We start from the raw sequence: 20320 nt of genomic DNA, 5'->3' as shown, positions 1-20320 counted from the left end.
TAACACTAGGTGGAGGCCTGGTCTCCATGCTGGGGGCAATGGGGAGTCACAGAAGCTTCCAGGCATGGGAGGTCAGTGCCCAAGGGGAGAAGGACTAGCCTGGCCTTGGGTGATGCCGTCATGGACACTGACTCCACTCAGCAGTGGCCCCTGCTGTCTCTCCTCTGCCACTCCCCCAGGCCACCATTTCACCATGATATGCTGCACACCCCAAAAGTGTTTTACCACAACACGCCCAGTCCGCATCCAGAGCCAGGCCCACCCCAGCTGGCTCAGAGCCCAGGGCTTTCCAGACCCTAGCAACCCAGCCCCTACCCCAGCCCAGGTCCTGTCCCCCTCGGCGGGGGAGGGCACAGAGCTATTTTCTAGGGAGCTGGTCCCCACTGTGCCACCCTGACCAATGGCCGACGGCACATCAGAACACAGCCAGGGTGCTGGGAAGGCACGGCAGAGGCTCTGATGGCCAGAGGGACCCAGGGAAACTGAAACCAAAGAGGGGGAAGGGACATGCCTGGAGCCACACAGAAGCCTGGTCAGAGAGCCGCCCCCACCACGTAGAGAGCTGAGTGCGAGGAACAGCTCAGCACACACTGCCAGTGCCACAGTCCATGCTATCACTGCGGCGGTCACTGACACTGCTGCCCAACGCCCAGTCCTATTTCTGAGGAGCAAATTGGCCACCCAGGTGGTCCTCTGGACACCAGGCCTGGGTTGACCGGAAACCAGGGGCTGGAGTCTGGCCTGCCAGCCTCTCTCCAAGGCACCAGGCACGTCCTTCCCAAGTACAGGGAATGAAGTCACCGCTGTCAAGCAGGAGAGGTGCTTCTGATTCCACTCTGTAAGTCCATCAAGCACTTCCTGCACACCTGTGCTGGGTGCCGCAGGGGTGCCCATGCCTCAGAAGGGCCCTGCCCTCAGGAAGCCTGGGACAAGAGGAGGCAGGATGGGGGGCTGGCACGTGGAGAGCTCCCACCCGCCAGGCACCTGCACCAGCAGCGGCCTCAACACCAAACACAGGCCTGGGATCACGGCCCTCAGGAGGGAGGAAACTGAGCAGTGGCCAGGCACAGACCCAGCACGCTTGCCAGCGGGAGCTGAAGGCAGGCGCTGGGCACCAGTCCAAAGCTGCGGCCCCACCTCAAGCCCGGCACAGCGCACACTAAGGGGGCTGCTGAGCACCAAGGGCGGCAGGTGGGCTCTGGCTGGAGAGGCAGGCTGAGCCTGCACAGGTGGAGAGGGCAGAGCATGTGAAGGGAGTCCCAGCAGAGGCACAGGGCGGCCCAGGCCGGAGGGCCCCCCATGCAGAGGGGCTCGGACACAGCAGCTGTTGGAAGCCCGCCCCAGCGACTCCAGCCACCTGTGCTGTCACCGCCTGACCTCTGCCCAGGGCCAGTGTGGACACTTAAGCTAAATTGGTCAATTACGGGATACTTAGATCCCTCCCCGGGGCTTCCCAGCCTCGCTGCATTCTGGGCGGCAGCACCAGGAAGCCTGTTGAATCAGTAACCTCATTACAGCCGGCGGCCGCACCCGGGGCTGGCTTTGAACTCCGAGGGTTTATCCATGGCGGCTGGAGGATTTACACACGGCCTGGCCCAGGCCCAACTCAGTCTCCCCTCCCCTCAGTGCCAGAGGCTCCAGATCCCGCACACACAGCAGCAGTCTGTGCTGACAACCATCACCCCCAACCCTGGCCCCGGGTACAGCCGGGGAAACCAAGGCCCAGATGGAAACTACTTAGGCTCAGGCGGCCAACAGAGGGGCAAGGAGGCCAGGGACGGCCTCTGGGTCACCCCAGAAGCAGGTCTGTGACCAAGGGCCTCCCAGCATCCCTCACCCCAGCAGGCAGCGCCTGGAGGAGGCACTGGGGCTGAGACTGATCATGAAAGACAGTTGTGGGCTGGCCGAGCGGACCCCGTGGTCACTCCTCACATGGAGACCCTGAGAGGCTCTGATCCCCTCAAGCCCCCTCAGTGTCCCAATTCCAGCCCCAAAGTCGGGTCCCCTCCACAGCCTCAGCATCCCTGACTAGCCCCAGGAGGCCTGGCTGCTCTGTTCCCCCGGACAGCCTGCCCCCGACTTCATCCAGTGCCTGGGGAGTGCAGTGACCTCCCGCCCAGCCAAAGGGGCTGGGGCAGGGGTGCCCAGAGCCAGGGTCAGGGAAAAGGCGTCTCCCCCATCCCCATGCTCAGGAAAGGCCACCCCCGTGCCAGCCCAGGGACCTGGCCTAAGCCCCAAGGAGATGCCAGGAATCCTCCACCCCGTTCCCAGGCTGCCACACTAAGGGGCCCAGCCACGGCAAGGGTGCACGGCCATTCATAGGGGCCCCCAAGGCCCACCTGAAACCAGTTAGCCAGCTGGAGAGAGTCACCACATTCCAGGCCTCGCCTGGCTGCCTCCAAGCCAGCCTCTGCACTGCTTCTAGCCATGAGCACCATGCCAGGATTCCCCAGTCTCTAGGCACCCACGCACCTGCACCTGGCACACAGGCCCTACACAGCCTCACACGTGAACCCCTCCTGGCTGCAGCCCTGCAACCTCCCCCTTGCATCCTCACCCCCTTCACCCCCTCCAGGCCAGACCTTCCTGTCCCTGCCTCTGGGCATCCCTCCCCCACCCCTCCTCCACAGGCAGCAGGACTAGACCAGCAACCAGCAGGCACTCCCTAAGCCACGTATGGACAAGCCCCCCAGCAGGCCCGGCCTCCCCAGCCACAAGCTAACAAGGCTCTGCCAGGTCACCCTGGGGAGGCCGGGGCCGACGCTTGCATGCATGGGTTGGCCATGTGTGCCAGGTTAGGACCTCAGAGAAAACCGCGCCCCTGCCTTACCCTGAGACCCGGGGTGGCCAACCTCACCCCGTCCACTCCACTAGGTCCCTCATGAATTGGCTGCAGACAGCGCTGCCCTGGCAGCGTGAGGAGGTGCGCAGGCCACAGCTCCCAGGCTGGGCCTCTGCTGCTCGCCCAGCTACAGCTTTCCAGGTGGGCATGGGGACCTCTCCCAGCCACCACCCCAAGCCAAGGATAACCCTGGAGGGAGGATCAAGGGACTGCCACTCCTTAAAGGGCCTTCGACCAACACAAGGGGCTGAAATGCCCAGTCCCAGGGCACAGAGCCGGCCCAGTGAGACCTCCGTCCTCCAGCGTCCCACAGAAGAAACACCTCCTCACTTGGGCCAAGACCAACAATGGGCCTCCCAGGAACCAGCACGGGGCATAGACCCAGCCTGGCCGGTGAGCAGCCTCTGAGGATGCTGAGGGGCAGGTCGGAGGCCTCATAGCGGGACACAAGGGCTGGCCCACAGACCTCATGCAGGGTTCAGTGCCCCCATCTGCTAAGTGGGCTTGACTCTGTGACACGACACCTCCACAAGTTCCCAAAAACAAAGTCCCTGGCACAGCCATCTGCGCCTTCACGGGGGCAGGGAGAGTCCTGGACGAGCTGGGGAGATTTAGAGAAAAGGAGGCCAACAAACCCAGCAGGGACCACCGTGCTCCTCCGGGGACCCCACGCGGCCTGGCTCACTCTCGGGCACACCGGGACCCAGGCCGGCAGCCAGCGGCGCCAGGTAAGCGCCTGTGACTGCTGTGACTCTGGTGAGCGTGCACACACCCAGGCCCTGCACGCGGTCCGCACCCGCTCTCCCCACGGCGGCCGGGCCAATTTTCCTTAGCTGCTTTCTGCTCCATTTCACGCTCATTCAGCTGCTGAGCTAGACAATTGCTTTGTAACTCTAGGGTGCAATTTCCCTGTCTGTGAGGCGCTGGGGCACAACTGCTCAGAACATCACGCACCAGGCTAGGGTGGGTGTGCAAGCCGAGGCCCCTCGCCCCAGCCGCCTCCTCGGGCCTCTGAGGACGATCCCTGCAGCGGGGTAGGGGCTGGTCCAGGGGACCGAGCAGCCTTGAGAGTTCTCCCGTGGCCGGTCTGTGTCCACAGAAAGGGTTACCTCAGTGTCCCCACGCGCTCTCTTCCTGAGCTGCTCCTCCACACCGCACAGCCCCGCAGCCACCATGGCCTGTTATGGTCCGATGCTGGAAACCTGGCCCCACCCTGACCCATGCAGGAGGCACAGAGAGGACCTAGCCACGGGCCTCACCTTCAGAAGGAGGGAAAACATCCCACAGACTCCCCGAACTCCCAGCCAGCCCACGACAAACCAGGCTGCCTTCTCCAGCACCCGGAAGAGCCAAGTGTGTCCATTTTCCTGACGGACAGCCAAGGCCCCGAGAAGCCGAAGAGCAGACCAGGCAGGCAGCGAGGACAGAGGGCCCAACCCCAGGTGGCCTGGCCACCCGCCCAGCAATGGGACACCGCCTGTCAGAGCCGCTTCCTGGGATCCCTGCAAAACCACCACCTCCATCCTCCAGGTGACAAAGGCCCTGAATGGGAGGGGCAGACGAGAGGGTGGAAGACGAGCTGCACCCTAGCAAATGGAAACATGTGGGCAGGGGTTCGGGGGTGGGCCCCTACTACACCACGGTATCCCAAAACCAATCCGCTTCAGAGCCTCAGGACAAAGGTCTGGAAGGTGACCCCCAAATGGACTCCAGCTCCCAACAGCTACAAGCCAGCCCCCCCAGTCCCTTGAGGCCCAGACCCCAGTCTCATCTTTAGCCCAGCTAACAGCCAATTCCCATGAGAAAACACCAGTTAACGGGCCACCCTGAGGCCCTGGCCACCAAAGCCAGCTAAAAACTACAAACGCGAGCCCGGCAGAGAAGGGAAGGAGGTCCCAATGGCAGTGCCCCAGCCCTGCGCCAGCTGCGGGCTGGGGAGGGCCTCTGCCCTGTGTTTGCTGGGACAGCTGTGCCCTCTTCTCCAGAGGACAGGTCCTTGCTCACCACTCAAGGCCTCAGCCCTGAAGCATTTGACCCATGGCAAAACCCAACATCGCCCAAGAAATGAAACTCAGGCAGCCTCCGCTGGTGCTGGGTGGGCATTTAAGACTATCGCCCCACCCCCACGCCACCTTCAGTGCAGCTGAGGTCTGTCCCTCTCCTGAGGCCAGAGCCCCCCTACATGTGAGGCCAGCCCCCAGGGGCAGAGGGGCACACCCCTAAGTACCCCCTGTGCCCACAGTAATTCCACAGCAAACCCTCCAGACACCCTTTCCCGGGGGAGGAAACAGAGCCCACCAGCAGCGACCTCCCGCCCAGCCACAGGGGGGTGGGGCAGGGGCCTCGTGGTGGAAACGAGCCCCCCACAGGCCCTGAAGGACAGGCACAGCTGGAAGAACCGCCAGGTGCTGGCAGAGATGGGAGCCAGTCACAGCAGCTGCCCGTGTGACCAGGGCTGCCGGCTCAACCTGCACCCCACACCCCAAGGGACTCAGAGCACCCGCCCTCCGCAGGCCCTTCCTAGGGGCCCAGCTTGTCCCACCCACATCTGGGCAGAGGGTCACAGGCCCAACAGCCAGCCCTAGGCAAGGATGGAGGCTTGCAAGGCCAGGGCCACCACTGGACTGGGCCATTTTTCTCACCCTGACACCTCCTCAGTCAACAAACAGGGCTCCTCCAGAGTTTACCAAAACAAACGCCCGCAGTCAGCAGTGCCCGCGCCGAGACGCCCTCGCCAGGCCTCAGCGGGACTCCAAGCCCAGCCTCCTGAGAGTCACGTGACCCTGTTATTTCGGGAGGCCCCGGAATGCGCTCTATTTTGGGTCCCAAGGGCTCTAATGTTACCAAAAGCCCCTCACCCAGACTGCAAGCTCACCCAGGTCCCTGAGAGCCCCAACTCCAAGAGTGGTCAGCGGGCCCACGGCTTTGCCACCAGTCTCTCCACGGGCGCACGGGGTCTGGCGTGGTCTGAGACCTTTGGACTCTGTGGACTCCGCCTGAGTCCCACCATTCAAGACGAGGCCAGCCGGAGCCTTCTCCCGGCAGCCACGGGAGCGCGGTCAGCCCCGGGCGGCAGGGCCAGGAAACCAGGACTGCCTCTGGCGAGTCCCTCAGCCTTGCTCTCCTTCCAGAGCTGGACGCTGGACTCATCCCTGCCCTCACGGAGTGGCTCAGTGGGCGCCGACTGGGACCCTCCCCCGGCCCCCAGAGCCCAGCGGCAGCGCATGCTGTGGGGAGGAAGCCCTCTCTACCCCAGACCCCAAAAGAGTCTGGCCGAGCCTCCCCAGCAGCTCCAGGTCTGACCGGGCGGCCAGCCGGGCCAGGACAAGCCAAGCCGTCCGCCACTCACCCCCGGGAGGGATTAGGCTGTGTTGACAAAAGGGCTTAGACGAGTAGCAGCTTAAATGGACCTTCGACTGCTCTGGACTTCAGAGCTGGTCACAAGCTTAGAAAAAAATAAAATGTAATCAGAGCCCAGGACTCTCTGCTCAGCCCTGGGGCGTGGGCTGCCTGGGAGGCCATGGGCCTCCGAGAACAGAGGACTCCCAGCTTTCTTGTGGCAGGGAAGTGCCCAGGGAGGTCCCTGGCGCAGTGGCTCAGAGGCACAGCCTCCCCTCCTCACAGGGACTCCAGCAAGCCACCCTGGGGACTGGGCACCCTTGCTCGCTCACCCTACATACACCAACTCCATGGGCTGTCCCTGTCCCGCCCAGGGCATTGGAAACACGGACTTGTTAGGTTCTCAGTACTCAGCTGAAGTGCAACCAGCCAGGCCCCTGCCATGTCCAGGGGACAGAGACTGAGCTGAGGAATTCCTTGTTCGAGAGGAATCGCCTCGGAGAGCCTAGCTCTGTGCGTGTGCACACGCGCGAGTGCAAAGCTTTAATGGGGGACGGCCACCCCAGCCCACCCGACAGCGCAGGCGGTCAGTCAGCTTTCCCTCCCGCTCACACTCAGCAGTTCTACGAGCTGGGGGTGCCAATCCCAAATCCACCACTTTGTACCCTGGGTCTCAGCCTCTCCCAGCCAGTTTTCTCATCTGCAAAATGGGCATGAGTGCCCACCCCTGGAGGCTGAGCCCTGGAGTTCATTCAAGGCCTCGAGCCTGCCACTCCGTCATGACAGAGTCAGGGAGTAAGCGTTAGGTCTCACAAACCTGGAACCCACCTCCGCCCCGGGTCCTGGGTCAGCACCCCTGCCTGTTAGTGCCAGGGGTACTCACCCCCACACCCAGGACGGGCTAGGTCCAGGCTGGCTCCCCTTCATGCCCCCATCTCACTAAACATCCCTGCAGCTACCCTGGCTTCTGAGTACCTCCTGGGGCGGCCAAGTTGCCCCCCGGGCTGCAGGGACGGTGAGCAGGAGGGGCTGTGGATGGCGAGACTTCATTCATAATCAGCTGTTTTAATTTCCATTCAGCACAAATCCTTCACCCGGCCTGACAGCCTGGCTGCCGTCCCACCACCAAATTAATATCCTTCCCGGAGCTCATTTATAAAGTCTCCCCCTTCTCACTAGCTTCCAAACCCTTGGGAGAGCAATGGGTGGGGGCCCCAGCCGTGCCCTCTCCTCCTCCTCGGTAGGTCTGGGCCTGGAGTTGGCGGGCAGTCTGGGATAGGAAGCCACCGGGCGGGGGGGACGGCAGCAGGAGGGGGAAAACTGAGCCTCCGAGTCTCTGGGCTGTCCGGCTCACAAACGGAGAGCCAGCCTGGGAGAACACGAGGGGGTGCCAGAGTGAGCGGCCCCCTTTCTGGGATGGGGCCTTCCCAGGTCTGACGTTCTGTTCACGCAGCCCCCGGGGGACCCTGCCCACCCGGGCGTGGGCTGCTTTGGGGTAACAGGGTCCCAGTCTGTTTCCTGGGCGGACGAACGCCCAAGGGCCAGCAGCCTGATGGAAGCGGCAGCCCTACGGGCGGGCGGCGCAGAGGCCGCTCCGGGCCCAGCGCGCCGTCCGGGTGCCCAGGCCGGGGAGGCCGGAGCCGCGGAGCGCAGAAGTTGCTCCTCCCGCCCCGGCCGGGTTCCTGCGCGGCCCGGCTGCAGCTGGGCGCCGGGGCTGCCCGGGGCCGGGGGCGCAGGCGGCCGCCGGTGACCGGGAGACCCGTCCTCGTCCCGGGCGAACCTGCCGCCCGCCCGCTGACCAACCCCGCTCCCCGGCCGAGTGAGCGGCCCCGCGCGGGCTGGGGGCCGCCGCCGCCCTCGCCCCTCCCCGCCTGGGCCCCGGGAAAAGTTGCCCCGGGTCGACCCCTCCCGGCCCGGCGCGCTAACTCTCGCCAAGGTCGGCGCGGGGTCCGAGGGGGACCCGGGCCAGCGACCCCGCGCGCGCCGCCCACGCGCCCGGGCCCCCGCCCGCCACCGGCCCCGTCCCCGGCCCCGTCCCCGCCCGGCCCCGCGAGCACTCACCGAGCGGCAGGAAATGTTTGGTGTCCATGTCTGCCACTAACTCATGCCCGGCCGGCGGCGCAGGCAGCGGGCGGCGGGCGCGGCGCCCCCGGCGCGGCCGGCCCGGGCCCGGGCGGCGGGGAGCCGGCGGCTGCGGCGGCGGCGGCGGCGGCGGCGCGCGGAGGCCGCGGCGCGGCGAGTTGTTGCAAAAGTCGCCCAACAATGTAAACTACTTGTGTCTGCGCGCCGCCGCCGCCGCCGCGCGCGCCCGGCCCGCGCCCCCGCCGCCGCCGCGCGCCCGCGCCCCGCTCCGACCGCGGCTCTGCGGCGCCGGCGGGGGGGTGGCGGGGGGCCCGCGACGGGCGCGGACTCGACGCAGCGCCGCCGCCGCCGCTCGGCCCGCGCCCCTCCCGCCCGGCCCCGCCCGGAGCGCGCCCCCCTCCGCCGCCGCCCCGCGATCGCCGCCCGCCCCGCCGCCCGCCCGGCCGCCGAGTTGCGAACGCCCTGCAAACTTGCGAGTTCGCCTCCGCCAGGGGTTCCCGGGAGCGGCGTGGAGGCGGCGTGGGAGGGGGCGGGGCGGGGCGGGGGCGGGGCAGAACTCCCTCCCGGGCCCGCCACACACTCGCGCGCACACTCGCGCACACACACACTCGCACGCACGGGGCCCGGAGGAGGCGGAGAGCCGGGCCCGGAGCCCAGCGGCCGGGCCATTGTCTGCGCGGCCACACAAAGCGGCCGGGCGGCGGCCGCACGGGGACCCCGGCCCGGGCCCGGCGGGAGCAGAGCGGGGCGGGATGGCCGCGGCACCCATACCTCGCGCCTTTCCCCCCCGGCGGACACGTGGGTAAACTGAGGCCCGGGAGTGGCGATGAGCCTCCAACGTCAGAGGACGGGCTCCTGGTCCGGGGAAGGTTTCATCTTCCGGACGCTCCCGCCGGTCCCCCCCCCCCTTTCACGCCCTACCCCCGCGGAGGGGTTCCCGGGCCCACCGGGCGTGGGAGGGGGCTTCGTCCCACACCGACCCGCACTCCTGGGACTCCTCCTCAGAGGCACCGGGCTGGGCGGGAGCTGCCCGGAGTTGGACAGACTTTGTGGCCGGTGGCTATTTTTATACCCTGGGTAGTTCTCCGCCTGACTTTTAAATTCACGATCTGTTTGAAAACGAAAGGAAGCACTCCTGCCCCGGGACAGCCCGGGCCTCCTCCGCGCCGCGCGCCGCCCGCCAGGCCCGCCGTCTTGGGCGGCTGGAATTCGGGTTTGGGTGTGAGCTACCTGCGCGCCGCCAAGCCCAGCCTTCCTGAGCAGGCGCCCAGGCGCCCGGCCGCGCCCTCCCTCCGCACCCCCACTGCGAGCTCGCCGCCGGCCTGGACCTAAGGGCCCGGGCTGGAGACCGGCCCTGCGAGGCGCAGGGGCTGACCAGTCACACAGGCTGCACGTGGTGGCCCGGGTCAGGGGATGCTAATGAGGAGGTGATGACCGCGTGTGGACAGCCATGACATAGCCCAGAGATAACAGCCCAAGACCAGAGAGGTGTCCTGCTGCCTGTGTGCCCTAAAGGTGGGCCACCCGGAGCTGGGTCCCATGAGGATCCCTGTGGCCTGTCGTGGTGGGAGGTCTTGCTTCCACTTGCGACAAGAGCGCTTTGGGGGACTGCCAGGGTGAGCCCTGGTTGGGCAGCCCACCCCCAGCACAGCCAGAGGCCAAGGCAACCCTCTCCCCCTCCCCCTCTTTGCTGGCCCCGGGGCCCCCTACCAAAGGCCACTCTGCCCCCCTATTCACACACCCTGTCCAACAGGCAGCTGCCCTCTCCCTCGGGGATGAGGGCCACTGTGGACACCTGGTCGTCACCCACTGGTGGTCACAGCCACAACAAACCCACTTCCCCACGGCTCAAGGCAAGCCGGCCCAACTCACTGCTCTCCTAAAACTGATTTCGTCCTGTCAGGGAGTGGGCGGCAAACACAGGACGAGGACCAAGGAGGAGCCCCGTGAGCACCGCATACACTGCATAAGTGCCACGTGCCTGCCCCGTTCCCGGCCTGCCTCTGTCACTGCTTCGGCCTGTGCTGACTGTACTCAGGTGGAGGCAGGGTCCCAGATGGACAAGGCCTGGGCCAGATCTCAGGTCCACCTCCTACCAACTGAGTGGCCTGGTGGGGTCACTTCCCTCCTCGTATCTCAGTTTCTTCATCTATAACTGGGAACAACCACTCCCTCCTCACTGAGTCACTGAGATGACTAAATGAGATAATATGGAGAGTCTGGCCCCAGGAGGAGGAGCTCGGTGTGACAGTCACTGTGATGACAATGATGATGAAATGACACTGAGCTAGGCAGGCCCTTCGTGCATGGTCAGTGCCGGGAGAGCAAGGCCCTGTCCAGCCAGAGGGCTCGGGCAGCTTCTGGGATCACTGGCTCTTGAGTCAGGTTTTGGAGGAGGGAAGTTCGGTCAGGCAGTGACCGCCCAGGCAGCAGGGCCAGCCGAGCAGCGGCCTGCAGAGAGAAGGAGCATCAGGCCTCGGCCAGCAGGTCAGGACACGCCGAGCAATGGTGGGAAAGCTGGGCTGAAGTGTCTGAGGTCACCTCCCAACAGTGGGCGGCGTGGCACGCCGGCTCCCCACCCCACCCCCATCTCACTCCTTGCCCCTGAAAACTCAGGACTCAGGAGCCGTTGGTGCCTGGAGTCGGGGAGGCATAGGCAGGCAGATTTCCATGTGGCTTCCTCCCGGGAAGGCTGAAGGTTCCAGAAGGGCCTCTGTTCCTAAGAAACGTTGGAAGGCATCATGCCCTGCTCTGGAGACCACGTGGAAAGCTCACGGAGTCCGGAGTCCTGCAGATCTGGGCTCCCGTCCAGCCTTGGTGCCCACAGACGGTGAATGGCTCTCAGCCCCGCCTTCCTCGTCTGTAGGGCAGGGGCCTGGGTGCTCAGGGAGGCCCCATCGAAAGCACAGCAGGTCCTTGATGGAAAATGACGACGACGCTTGTTATTTCTGCGGCCACTGTTTTTTATCCCCCACCCTCCTCAGTTTGGAGCTTTTTGGTGCAAATGATTCTACAGGAAACCTCTCAGGATGGTGGCTGCCCGAATGAGATGGCCAGGCCCGAGCCAGCCATGGAAAAAAACGCACCAGCATGAGCTGCTACAGCCAAAAATATTTTTATAGTAATATCCATTTATTTGCAACCTGTGATCTAAGAGGGTTTTGTTTTTTGTTTTTTTGTTTGGGCTTTTTTTTTTTTTTTAATTTCCCTGAAGGATGCTTTTTAAGGGACTCTGGCCTATTTCATACGCCTGTCTCGACTCAGTCTTGTAAACAGTCCCGGGAATTGCTTGTCGAATAATATTTTTAAAGGCTGGTGTCTGTGCTGGCTGAGCCTATGGAAGCTAGCGTCTGCTCCCAGAAGTTCCCAGGACACCAACGGGATGCTGAGCCGCTTCCAGCCCGGAGCTGGTCACTAGCAGGACCTCACAGGGGCAGGGGGAGCTCGGCCTCCCACGAGGCAGGCCAGGGGCTTGGGCACTCCTGGACAAGGTGGCCCATTCTGTCCCCAAGCACCTTGGCCTAAGGGGGCCCTCTCTCACCTCCCCTGTGGCTCCTTCGGGGACAACACCTTTTGTCTGTGGTGACCGACGATGACTCAAGCTGGGAAGTAGGGCTGAAAGCTCAGAGAGGCAAGGGGCTGGCCTGAAACCACCTGGCAAGGCCAGGTAGAACTGGGACTAGGCCAAGGGTCCCAGCCCCCACCCCCTTTCTTAGTCAGAGCCAGTCTCTCCATCAGTCTAGAGGGAAACAGGCAAGCCTCTTGTCTATACCTGGGCTCCCTCTGCTGAGTGGAGGGAAGGGAGAGGAGAGGACAGGAGGGGAGGAGGAAGAAGAGAAGAGGACGCCCCTGCTCCTGGGCCTGGCCCTCTGGTAACGTGTTGGCAGACCTGCGGGGCAGCCACCCTCGTAGCAGTTAGCTGGCTGGCCCTGCACACCCCAAACCCAAACAAGCGCAGGGGAAGAGAAAGGTGAGGGCCTCTGAAGGCCGGCCGCCACCTCCGTCATCAGCCAGGGTCTAGCTTCCAGAACTCTGGGGAGCTGAATGGTAGCTTGAGCCCAAGAGTTCAGGTGAGCGAGGCTTAAGGGAACAGGAACTGGTTTGTAAAGAAGAACCAGGATTTCAGGACGGCTCCAGGCGAGAGCCAGTGGGTTCCCTCCAGGGGCCACCAAAGAGCCCACCAAAGCCCAGAGCCAGCTGCAAGGAGCCACAGATGCCCAAGAAGGGCAGGGGCAGTTCCAAGAGTCCAGAGAGGGGGGACCTGAGGTTTCCACGCTGCCTCCAAGGTGCCCGTCTGCTGCACCCTGCCAGGTACCACCTCCTCTAACCCCACCCTGGCTGACCAAGACACTGGTTTCCCCGTTTCCCAGACTGCAACACCGAGGCCACGAGCAGCAGTGGCTGACTCTGGACCATGCAGTGACTCCGGCACCACAGTCACCAGACCCAGGGCTGAGGTAGTGGTCAGAACCCCCAGGAAAGCCCCCAGACAATCACCAACCTTGCACCCCCAGCCTCCAATGAGCCACTCCACCTCTCCGCTTCTCATGGCGTGGGTAGACCGGCCAGGGCGGCAGGTGCCAGGTCAGACCAAAGTCCAGAGAGAAGGGACACAGGTAACAGACTTGGAAAACAGGGTGCTGGGGAAGGTACCAGGAGGAGGAGGCCATAGTCTGGCTCTGCCACCAACTCTTACGTGGCCCTTGGACAAGGGTCCTCTCTGGACATCGGTCTCTTCTTCTATAAAACAGGAGAAAAGAACTAGCTAATCACAGAAATGAGAATATGATTACAGGGAAATAAGGACAGCCGGTGTCACAGGAGCTAAGGAGACGCGCTGAGGCCGAGACTCCCAGCCTCCCTGGCTCTGAAGGTGGCACGCCCCCCCGACACTCCGCTCCACCATGCACCCCCAGACGCCCATCAGGCGAGGAGATAATTTGTTTTATCAGGGGCATCTATTATCGATGCTTCCTGCATACATCTCTCCTGCACATGGGTACATACGAGGCGGATGGATGTGTAGGGAGGCCCCGAGCCCCGTCCCCTGATGTAGCCAAGCAGCCCCCATAAAGATAACGGGAAATGATTCATAATATTTATTTGACAGACATGATATGAACCGTAATAGTCTGTTGGGATTAAAAATATCCGTACGTCTCTGTCATCCACCAATGTGGTTTAAATGTGATGTATGTGGCCTCTGCGGCGGGGAGATGGCAGCGGTTATTGACGGGGCCGTAAAGAAGAGTGGTTTTGCATTGAAGGATGGGGAACGGAGCCCGCGAGTTTGCCTAATGCTCCTTGGTGCTTGCATGAAAAGAAACTGTACTTGAAAATGCGGCTCCCTCCACCCCCACACTGCCAGCAAGTGGGGGTGCAGACACAGCCCGGCACACACTGTTCCGCTCATTGGCTTGTGGAGGGCCTGGCGTGGCTCCAGGCTGCAACTCAGGGTCCGATGAGGCTGCCATCCTCGAAGAGGAGGCCTCAGGACAGCCACGTGTAGCTAGGATCTGAAGGCCCCGGCCCCAGCCCCTCCCGGTCAGCACGTTCTCAGCCTCGCCTCACCAAAGCAGGCAGCACCCCCTGCCCCAGCCCTGACACTCCCAGCTTAAAACCTCTTTCATGCTGCCCACTGCCCTTGGGATAAAGTCCAAACTCCTGAACAGAACTCAGCAGGCCCTTCCTCCCTCCCTTCCCTGCATCATCTCCCTCCGGCCTGCACCCAGCTCTTCCCACAGGAGCCCCCCAGGCTAGCACAAGAGGCACTGCTGTCCCGGCAGTCCACACCTGGCCGCTCCACATTCTGCCTGCTGCCTACGCTCCAATGTGGCCCTCAGCAGCTTGGCCACCTCCACCCCCGGCCCCCAAAACACCCACACACACAAGCACGCTCACATGCACTGGCTGGCCTGACTTCTCTGCACCCCACAACACACACACACACGAGCACACACTGGCTGGCCTGGCTTCTCTGCACCCACAGCACACACAAAGACACATACACACAAGCATGTATGCACACACTGGTTGGCCTGGCTTCTCTGCACCCCACAACACACACACAGACACACACGCACACACACACACACACACGCATGCATGCACGCACTGGCTGGGGCTAGCTTCTCTGCACCCCACAGCACCCTGCATGTTCCTCTGTCCCTCGGCTGGTCATGTCTTCCCACGGTCGGAGGTTGCTGAGGGCAGGAACAGGGAGCCCCAGTCTCCACCTTCCCCGCTGGACACAGCTGTGGGGTGAAAATGCTCACGGACTGAGAGGGTGACACTGGTTTCAAGGGGCCCAGCTCTGCCATGTGTCTCTCTAAGTATCTCTCTAGTGGTTTCTCTCTAAGCTCCAGTGGGCACCCAGGATCCCTGCTTACAACTCAGACCTTCTATACTTAGAAAAAATGATCTTCCCTCTCAAGGCCTTGGTTTACCTGCCAGTAAGTGAAACTGCGGCCCCAGGGATGGAGGCCCCCTGAAGACTAAGGGACATTTACCCACAAGGGAGCCTGTTAGGGTTTGCTGTGGAAAACCAAAGACTTAACAGCGGGAAAATCTCTGGGGGTGGCGGGGTACTTTTAAAATATTTCCCCCAGTGTTACAGTGGGGGGACACTTTTCACCCCACCCGTATCCCTGCCGCACCACACCCAGCCCCGAGCCCCCAGCCCCGAGCCCCCAGCGCACGGCCACCTCACTCCCTGAGGGGGAGCCCAGCCCAGAGGCTGATGAATCGCCAGCTCCCGGTGACAACTGGCCTTTGTTTCTCCCACTAACGAGGGTCCCCAAGGAAGGAGCCGCTGGAGCTGAGACGCAGGGAGAGGAGGGGCTGCCCTGGAAATGAGATCACCCAGCAGGAGGCCGGGCCGGCCACCCGCAGCCCTCCAGCGACAGGGGTCTGCAGCCTGGCCTCAGCGCTGCTCCCTGGGGCAGGAGCACAGTAGTCACAGGCAGGCCGTTGGCAGGCCCGGAAGAGCGTCTCCGAGGAGCCCAAAGAGGCGTCCGCGCTGCTTTCTAAGCTGCAGGCCTGGCCCCTCCTCCCAGGCCCCTGCCCGCCATGTTCCCCGCCTCCTGCTTCATTTACAGGGCTGGGCCACTGAAGCAGCCATGTGTGGGCTCTCACAGACCCTTCACCTCCCACCCAAGACTCGAGGGCCTTGCTGTCCCCCTGCTGGGGCTCCCTTGGGCAGCAGACCCCTGGGTTCAGGCTCCCCTCTTCCCCCCAGAGCCTGCTGGACCCCTTGCATGCAATGGGCGTATCAAAGTGGGCGGACTGACCCCACCCTGTCCTCACCTCCTTCCTATCATCACTGTCCCCTGCTGCCCAGGGGTGACAGGAGACCCAGGAAAGGCAAAGGAAGATAGGACCAGGAGGCCTCTGGACCCACACCTGGACAACTACCTAGGGTCAGTGAGCTTTAAAAGGGTTTCATTACCAGGCCCTTTCCCCAAATGCCCTGAACACGGAAATTGGGTGTCAGACGGGGGTGCCATGTCCTGGTTGAAGCCGCTTGGGGGTCCCAGAGCCTGCCCACTAGGCCGCCGCCCTGAGGCGCCCACTAGATTCCCCAGAGTCACAGACCACCTAACCCTGGAAGGAACCCCAGGGCCCTAGCCCCATGTCTCTGCCCCGCGATGCTGAAGCTCAGGGCTTTGAGGACAGCTGACGGCTGCACGTGCCCATGAAAGGAAGCCAGCGTCCCCCAGGCTACCCCTGCCCGGCCAGCAGCGAAGGGAGGGACTGGCCTCCATCTGATTTCCGCACCCCAGGGATCAGCTGTTTTCATTTCGCTTTCGTGGCACGGTTGCTCTTTGAAGTTTTGCTGTTGTGGTTGGGGATATTTAGGAAAAAATAAGTTTGAGGAAAAAACGTGGTGTTTTCCAGATTAATCGCACCTGTGTATCCATGTCAGACCCTGGTCGGGCAGTGATAGATGACAGACCCCGGCCAGGCGGTGGGAAATGACAAGCCCTGGCCGGGAGGTGGGAGATGGCAAATCCTGGCTGGGCAGTGGGAGAGGGCATCCCTGACTTTGAGAGGCCCAGGGGTCAGAGCTATCTGATGGTGATTTCCCCCGGGCCAAGGGGAGAGGCCCCAGGCCTCAGTTTCTCCCTCTGACAGGGCTGACCCTGCGGCACCCTCGTGTGAATCGAATGAGACGTCTATACAGCCACCAGCCCGGGCCAGCCCGTGAATGGGATCATCAGGCCGGCCCGGGCGAGGCTCTCCACGGGGCGTTCGTCAGGGAACCTCTCAGCCCCGTGGCCCATGGTCGTGCTCAGCAGGAAGCCCAGCAGTTGTGCAAAAGGCAAACTTGCCCGTGGCCAGGCCCCAGCCTTAACTAATTGAGGCTGTGTGGCCAAAATCTTCCGACTGACCTCGTGTTGATAGACTTGTCCTTGATGTTCTGGGTGGGTTCAGGGCTGCTGTAGCTAGTCCAGCCATGGATGGGATGATGGTCGGAACATCCAGAGCCCGTGGGCACAGAGCTGCCTGAAGGGTTCTCCCCCATGCGCTGGACCCGGCTGGGTTGGCCCCTGGATCTCAGCTCTTAAGAAGTTCTACACTCAGAAAGGCAAGAGGGGAATAGAAGCGCCTCCCAGCAGGGCCTCAGGCCCGTTCCAAGACAGCTGGGGAGGGTATGGATTCCTGCTGTCAGGGAGTGGCCACATGGACACGGGCAGGGAGGGGACCTCTCATCTTGCCAAGCCCACACCTTGCCACAATTCAGCAGAAAGGAGGAGTGGAGAGATCCTGGGAGAAGCGAGCTGTTCCTCACAAGGTGGTTGGCCCCTGCAACTGGCAGTGCCAAGGAGCTGGTCATCAGGCTGGCCTCAAGAGCCCCCGACACACAGCAGCCCAGCCACGTGTCCTCTCTGCTCTCCGGGTTCAGGGAAACGTTAGCCAAGCAGGCACACTATTAACTCTGACGTCCTGCGAGGGGTCACTTCGTGGGCTTCGGAGCCAGCGAGTGTCGGGATCCATGCACTGTCTGAGAGCTGACCACAGTGCAGGCTGTCCACCCCCCAAACTCGGTTTCTTCACACACACGGTGCTCAAAATAATACGTGCTTAGTGAAGACAAAAGGCAGTTAACATTGCACGCCACAGAATGCCAATTATACATGTATGCACAGAAATCTGGAAGGAGACACCTCCCACTGCCCCCACTGGCCACCCTCATGGAGCGGTGGGGGCTTCGCGCGCTCCTCTGTGCTTCCTCCTTCCCTGCACGGAGTCTTTATTACTTTTACAGTCAGAAAAGAAAAGTGGGGCTAACAAGAAAGTCCCGTCTGAAATCCATCTAGAACCTAACTCCTGGAGCCTGCAGCCAACCCCAGCTGGCCCCATCGCCCTATCTCAGAAGGCCCCACCCCATGTCACCCCATGTGACAGCCTGAAAGCCCGCAGCCGCGTCTGTGGAGCAACCCCTGTGCCCATGCCCTCCTCATCGCCGGGGTTCCCAGCCACCCCTCCCCCAGCAGGCTGCACTCCATCAGTGTCATTCTGGAAACACCCCGCGTCAGCTCTGCGCCGATGAGAACACGCTCACACTTCCCCATCCCGCTGCAAGGATCCCTGTCTGCTCTGCCCACCCTGTCACGGGGCTGGATGAGATTAATAATACACCTAATTTCACAAGCACAGAAGGTTGCATCCAAATGGCCAAAATATTTGGACCACAGCGTGACAAGTGAGCTCATTTCGGTGGTTTTAAAGGCTGACGCAGAAGCCGCTTGGCTCTTGTTCAGGCCGCCTCCTGCCAACACAGCTGACTGGCTGGGCTCCTCCAGACCCCAGCACCCCACCAATACCATGCGGGCTCTGCAGCACCTCCTGTGGGCCAGGGATGGAGGGCAGAGGAGGGGAATGCAGGCCTGGTGCTTCCCCGGTCACTATCCCTAGGTGACATACCGGTGTCCAACACAGACTCTGGGTGCCAGCCTATGGCTGCCACAGTGATCAGACACTCAGAGCAAGGAGGGAACAGGACACAGGGGCCTGAAGCACAAGGCCAAGGAGAGCAGGGGATGAGGAACCAGAGCTGCCTTCTGCCCAGGTGTCGGGGTGGCAGGTCCACGGCGAGAAGGGCAGGCACAGGGCCAGGTGGGCAGGGGGAGGGCACCTGCAGGTTGTGGGGTCACAGGCGCTTCGAGTGCTCGGTGGGGAGCCTCTCCACGGTTGGGGTGGCCCGGGTCTGGAAGGACCTTGATCCCCAGGCCGAGGTGCTGCTGATAGAGATTCTGAGCCCAGAGGGTCCTGCACTTGGGGGAAACGTCCCAGTGTGGCCGCCGAGGTGCTTCATTCTCCCCCAGAGAAGTGCAATTATGGGCTCCGTTTTGCTGAGGGGGAGGTGACTTGCTTCACACTGGGGCCTGCCTGGGAAGCAGCTGGGGCTGGCTCCGAAAGGGCAAAGCTGGCTCAGGGAGGAGCTGGGGAGCTGCCACACATGCCCACCCCAACACCCCCCAGGCCAGTTTAGCTGCAGGGGCCACGGTGCCCGGTACCCCAAGAAGAGCCAAGGGCCTCACCCTGCCGACTGCCTTCCAGAGGCCCGGAGAGCAACACAGAGCCCTCGCCCCGGGCAAGACTCGGATGCCCAAAACCACCCTCACTGCCTTGGAGGTCTTCTCCTCCCCGGCCCCCCCACCCAGTTTTGCACATGGGAACTCTGAGATCTCAGAAGAAGGGAGGGGCTTCCCTGTGCCATCCCATGTGCTGGGCCTCGCAGCCCTTCCAAGCCCCAGAAGCCTCAGAAGCTTCCAGCAGTCTCTAGAGCCCAGGGAGGCTGCCACCCAGCCCTTGACTCTGCTTTGGAGCAGGGATTAGTACCTGTCGGGGGTCCACACCGCCTGCCCAAGCCTGCTGTCCTCAGGAAGCCCTGGCGCTGCTTTGTCAGGAGCCACTGACAGGAGCCCAGGGGAGCGAAGGGCTAACAGGATTTCTGCCACGCTGGCGATTACCCGCTTCAGCGTCTGAAGAGGAATTAGCACAAGTCCTCTCCCCGGGCCCGGACCACCAGCCTGAGCTGCTCTGAATGGCTTTTCCTTGTAAGTCAGCCTCCCTCCTAGCTAAGCTGGATTTCAGTCCAGCAGGCAAAGATGTTCCACAGACGGCCCAGCCAGACGGCCAGCTCTCGGGGCCAGGCAGCCCTCCCTGCACTGCTGGGGGCCGTGCTGCGGTGCAGAACAAGTGGGGCCTGCTAAGCATTAAATCCACATCCAGGAGGCCCAAGGTGAGCACTGTGGCGGTACCCTCCCCCGCTCCACTCCGGAGCCGGCGGCAGGGCCTTCTGCGAAGGCTGCTGTCAGCGTCGGGAGGCAGGCCCAGGTGTCCCGTGTCCCTGCCAAACATCCTATCTTGGCTGAACGAAGCCCTCAGAGGGTGCTGCCACTTGGAACGAGCCTGATACCCCTTTCAGGTGAACCCTCTCATCGACGTGCTGGGGTGCCCACAGCAGAAACCCCAGCCCTAACCCTAACCCTAACCTTCAGGCCTTCGTCCGGGACTGCCAGGATGTCCTGGGAAAATATCCACACTGTGGCTACCTCGAAGGGGACCGAGACTGGTCCCCATGGGCCCCAGGTAACTTTAGGCTTCTCCCCTCTGAAATGGAACCCAGAGGGCAAGGCCTCCATGCCTCAGGTACCAGCATTCTCCAGGATGTGCCAAGATGGGTTGGAGCCCCATGTGATAAGGTAATTGGGGGTTGGCCCGTGGGAGTGGCCAGATCTGGGCTCCGCCACCTCCTGGCTGTGTCCTGGGACAAGTCACCGCTCTTAGTCTCAGCTTCCTCACCTGTAAAATGAATACCAGTAATGACACCCCCTGGGGAGTCATAGGGCCAAAAAGCAGGGCACAGTGCACATCCACAGCAAATCATGTATTTTTGCTTTAAGAAAATTAGAATTTGACTGTGGGAATAGGGGAGGAGAACCCCCAGACATTCCCCAGAGTTCATCTATGTAGCCAAGGAAAGGGACCAACTCTTCTTTGTGAAGCCATGTGTCCTGGACCCCTGAGCCCACCTCCCCAGCCTGCACC

At 62.7% G+C, this 20320-nt stretch overlaps 1 protein-coding gene across 2 annotated transcripts in view; it reads right to left on the bottom strand.

Moving 5' to 3' along the window:
• The window catches only part of RXRA (retinoid X receptor alpha), a 117822-nt gene extending 109491 nt beyond the window's left edge, over positions 1–8331 (bottom strand). The window contains exon 1 of one of the 2 annotated variants that reach the window (XM_021671422.2): positions 8243–8331. In XM_021671422.2, coding sequence (XP_021527097.1) covers positions 8243–8270 — 28 coding nt within the window. In that variant the 5' untranslated portion in view covers positions 8271–8331. The remainder of the gene's footprint in view (positions 1–8242) is intronic. The other variant, XM_021671425.2, reaches the window with a different exon arrangement.
• Positions 8332–20320: the final 11989 nt, after the last annotated feature.

This window comes from Aotus nancymaae, unplaced genomic scaffold, assembly GCF_030222135.1.
Source record: "Aotus nancymaae isolate 86718 unplaced genomic scaffold, 86718_ANA_hifiasm-v0.15.2.pri h1tg000158l, whole genome shotgun sequence".
NCBI lineage: Eukaryota > Metazoa > Chordata > Mammalia > Primates > Aotidae > Aotus > Aotus nancymaae.
Note: the sequence above shows the minus strand (reverse complement) of the source record. Positions and strands in the feature narration are given on the sequence as shown.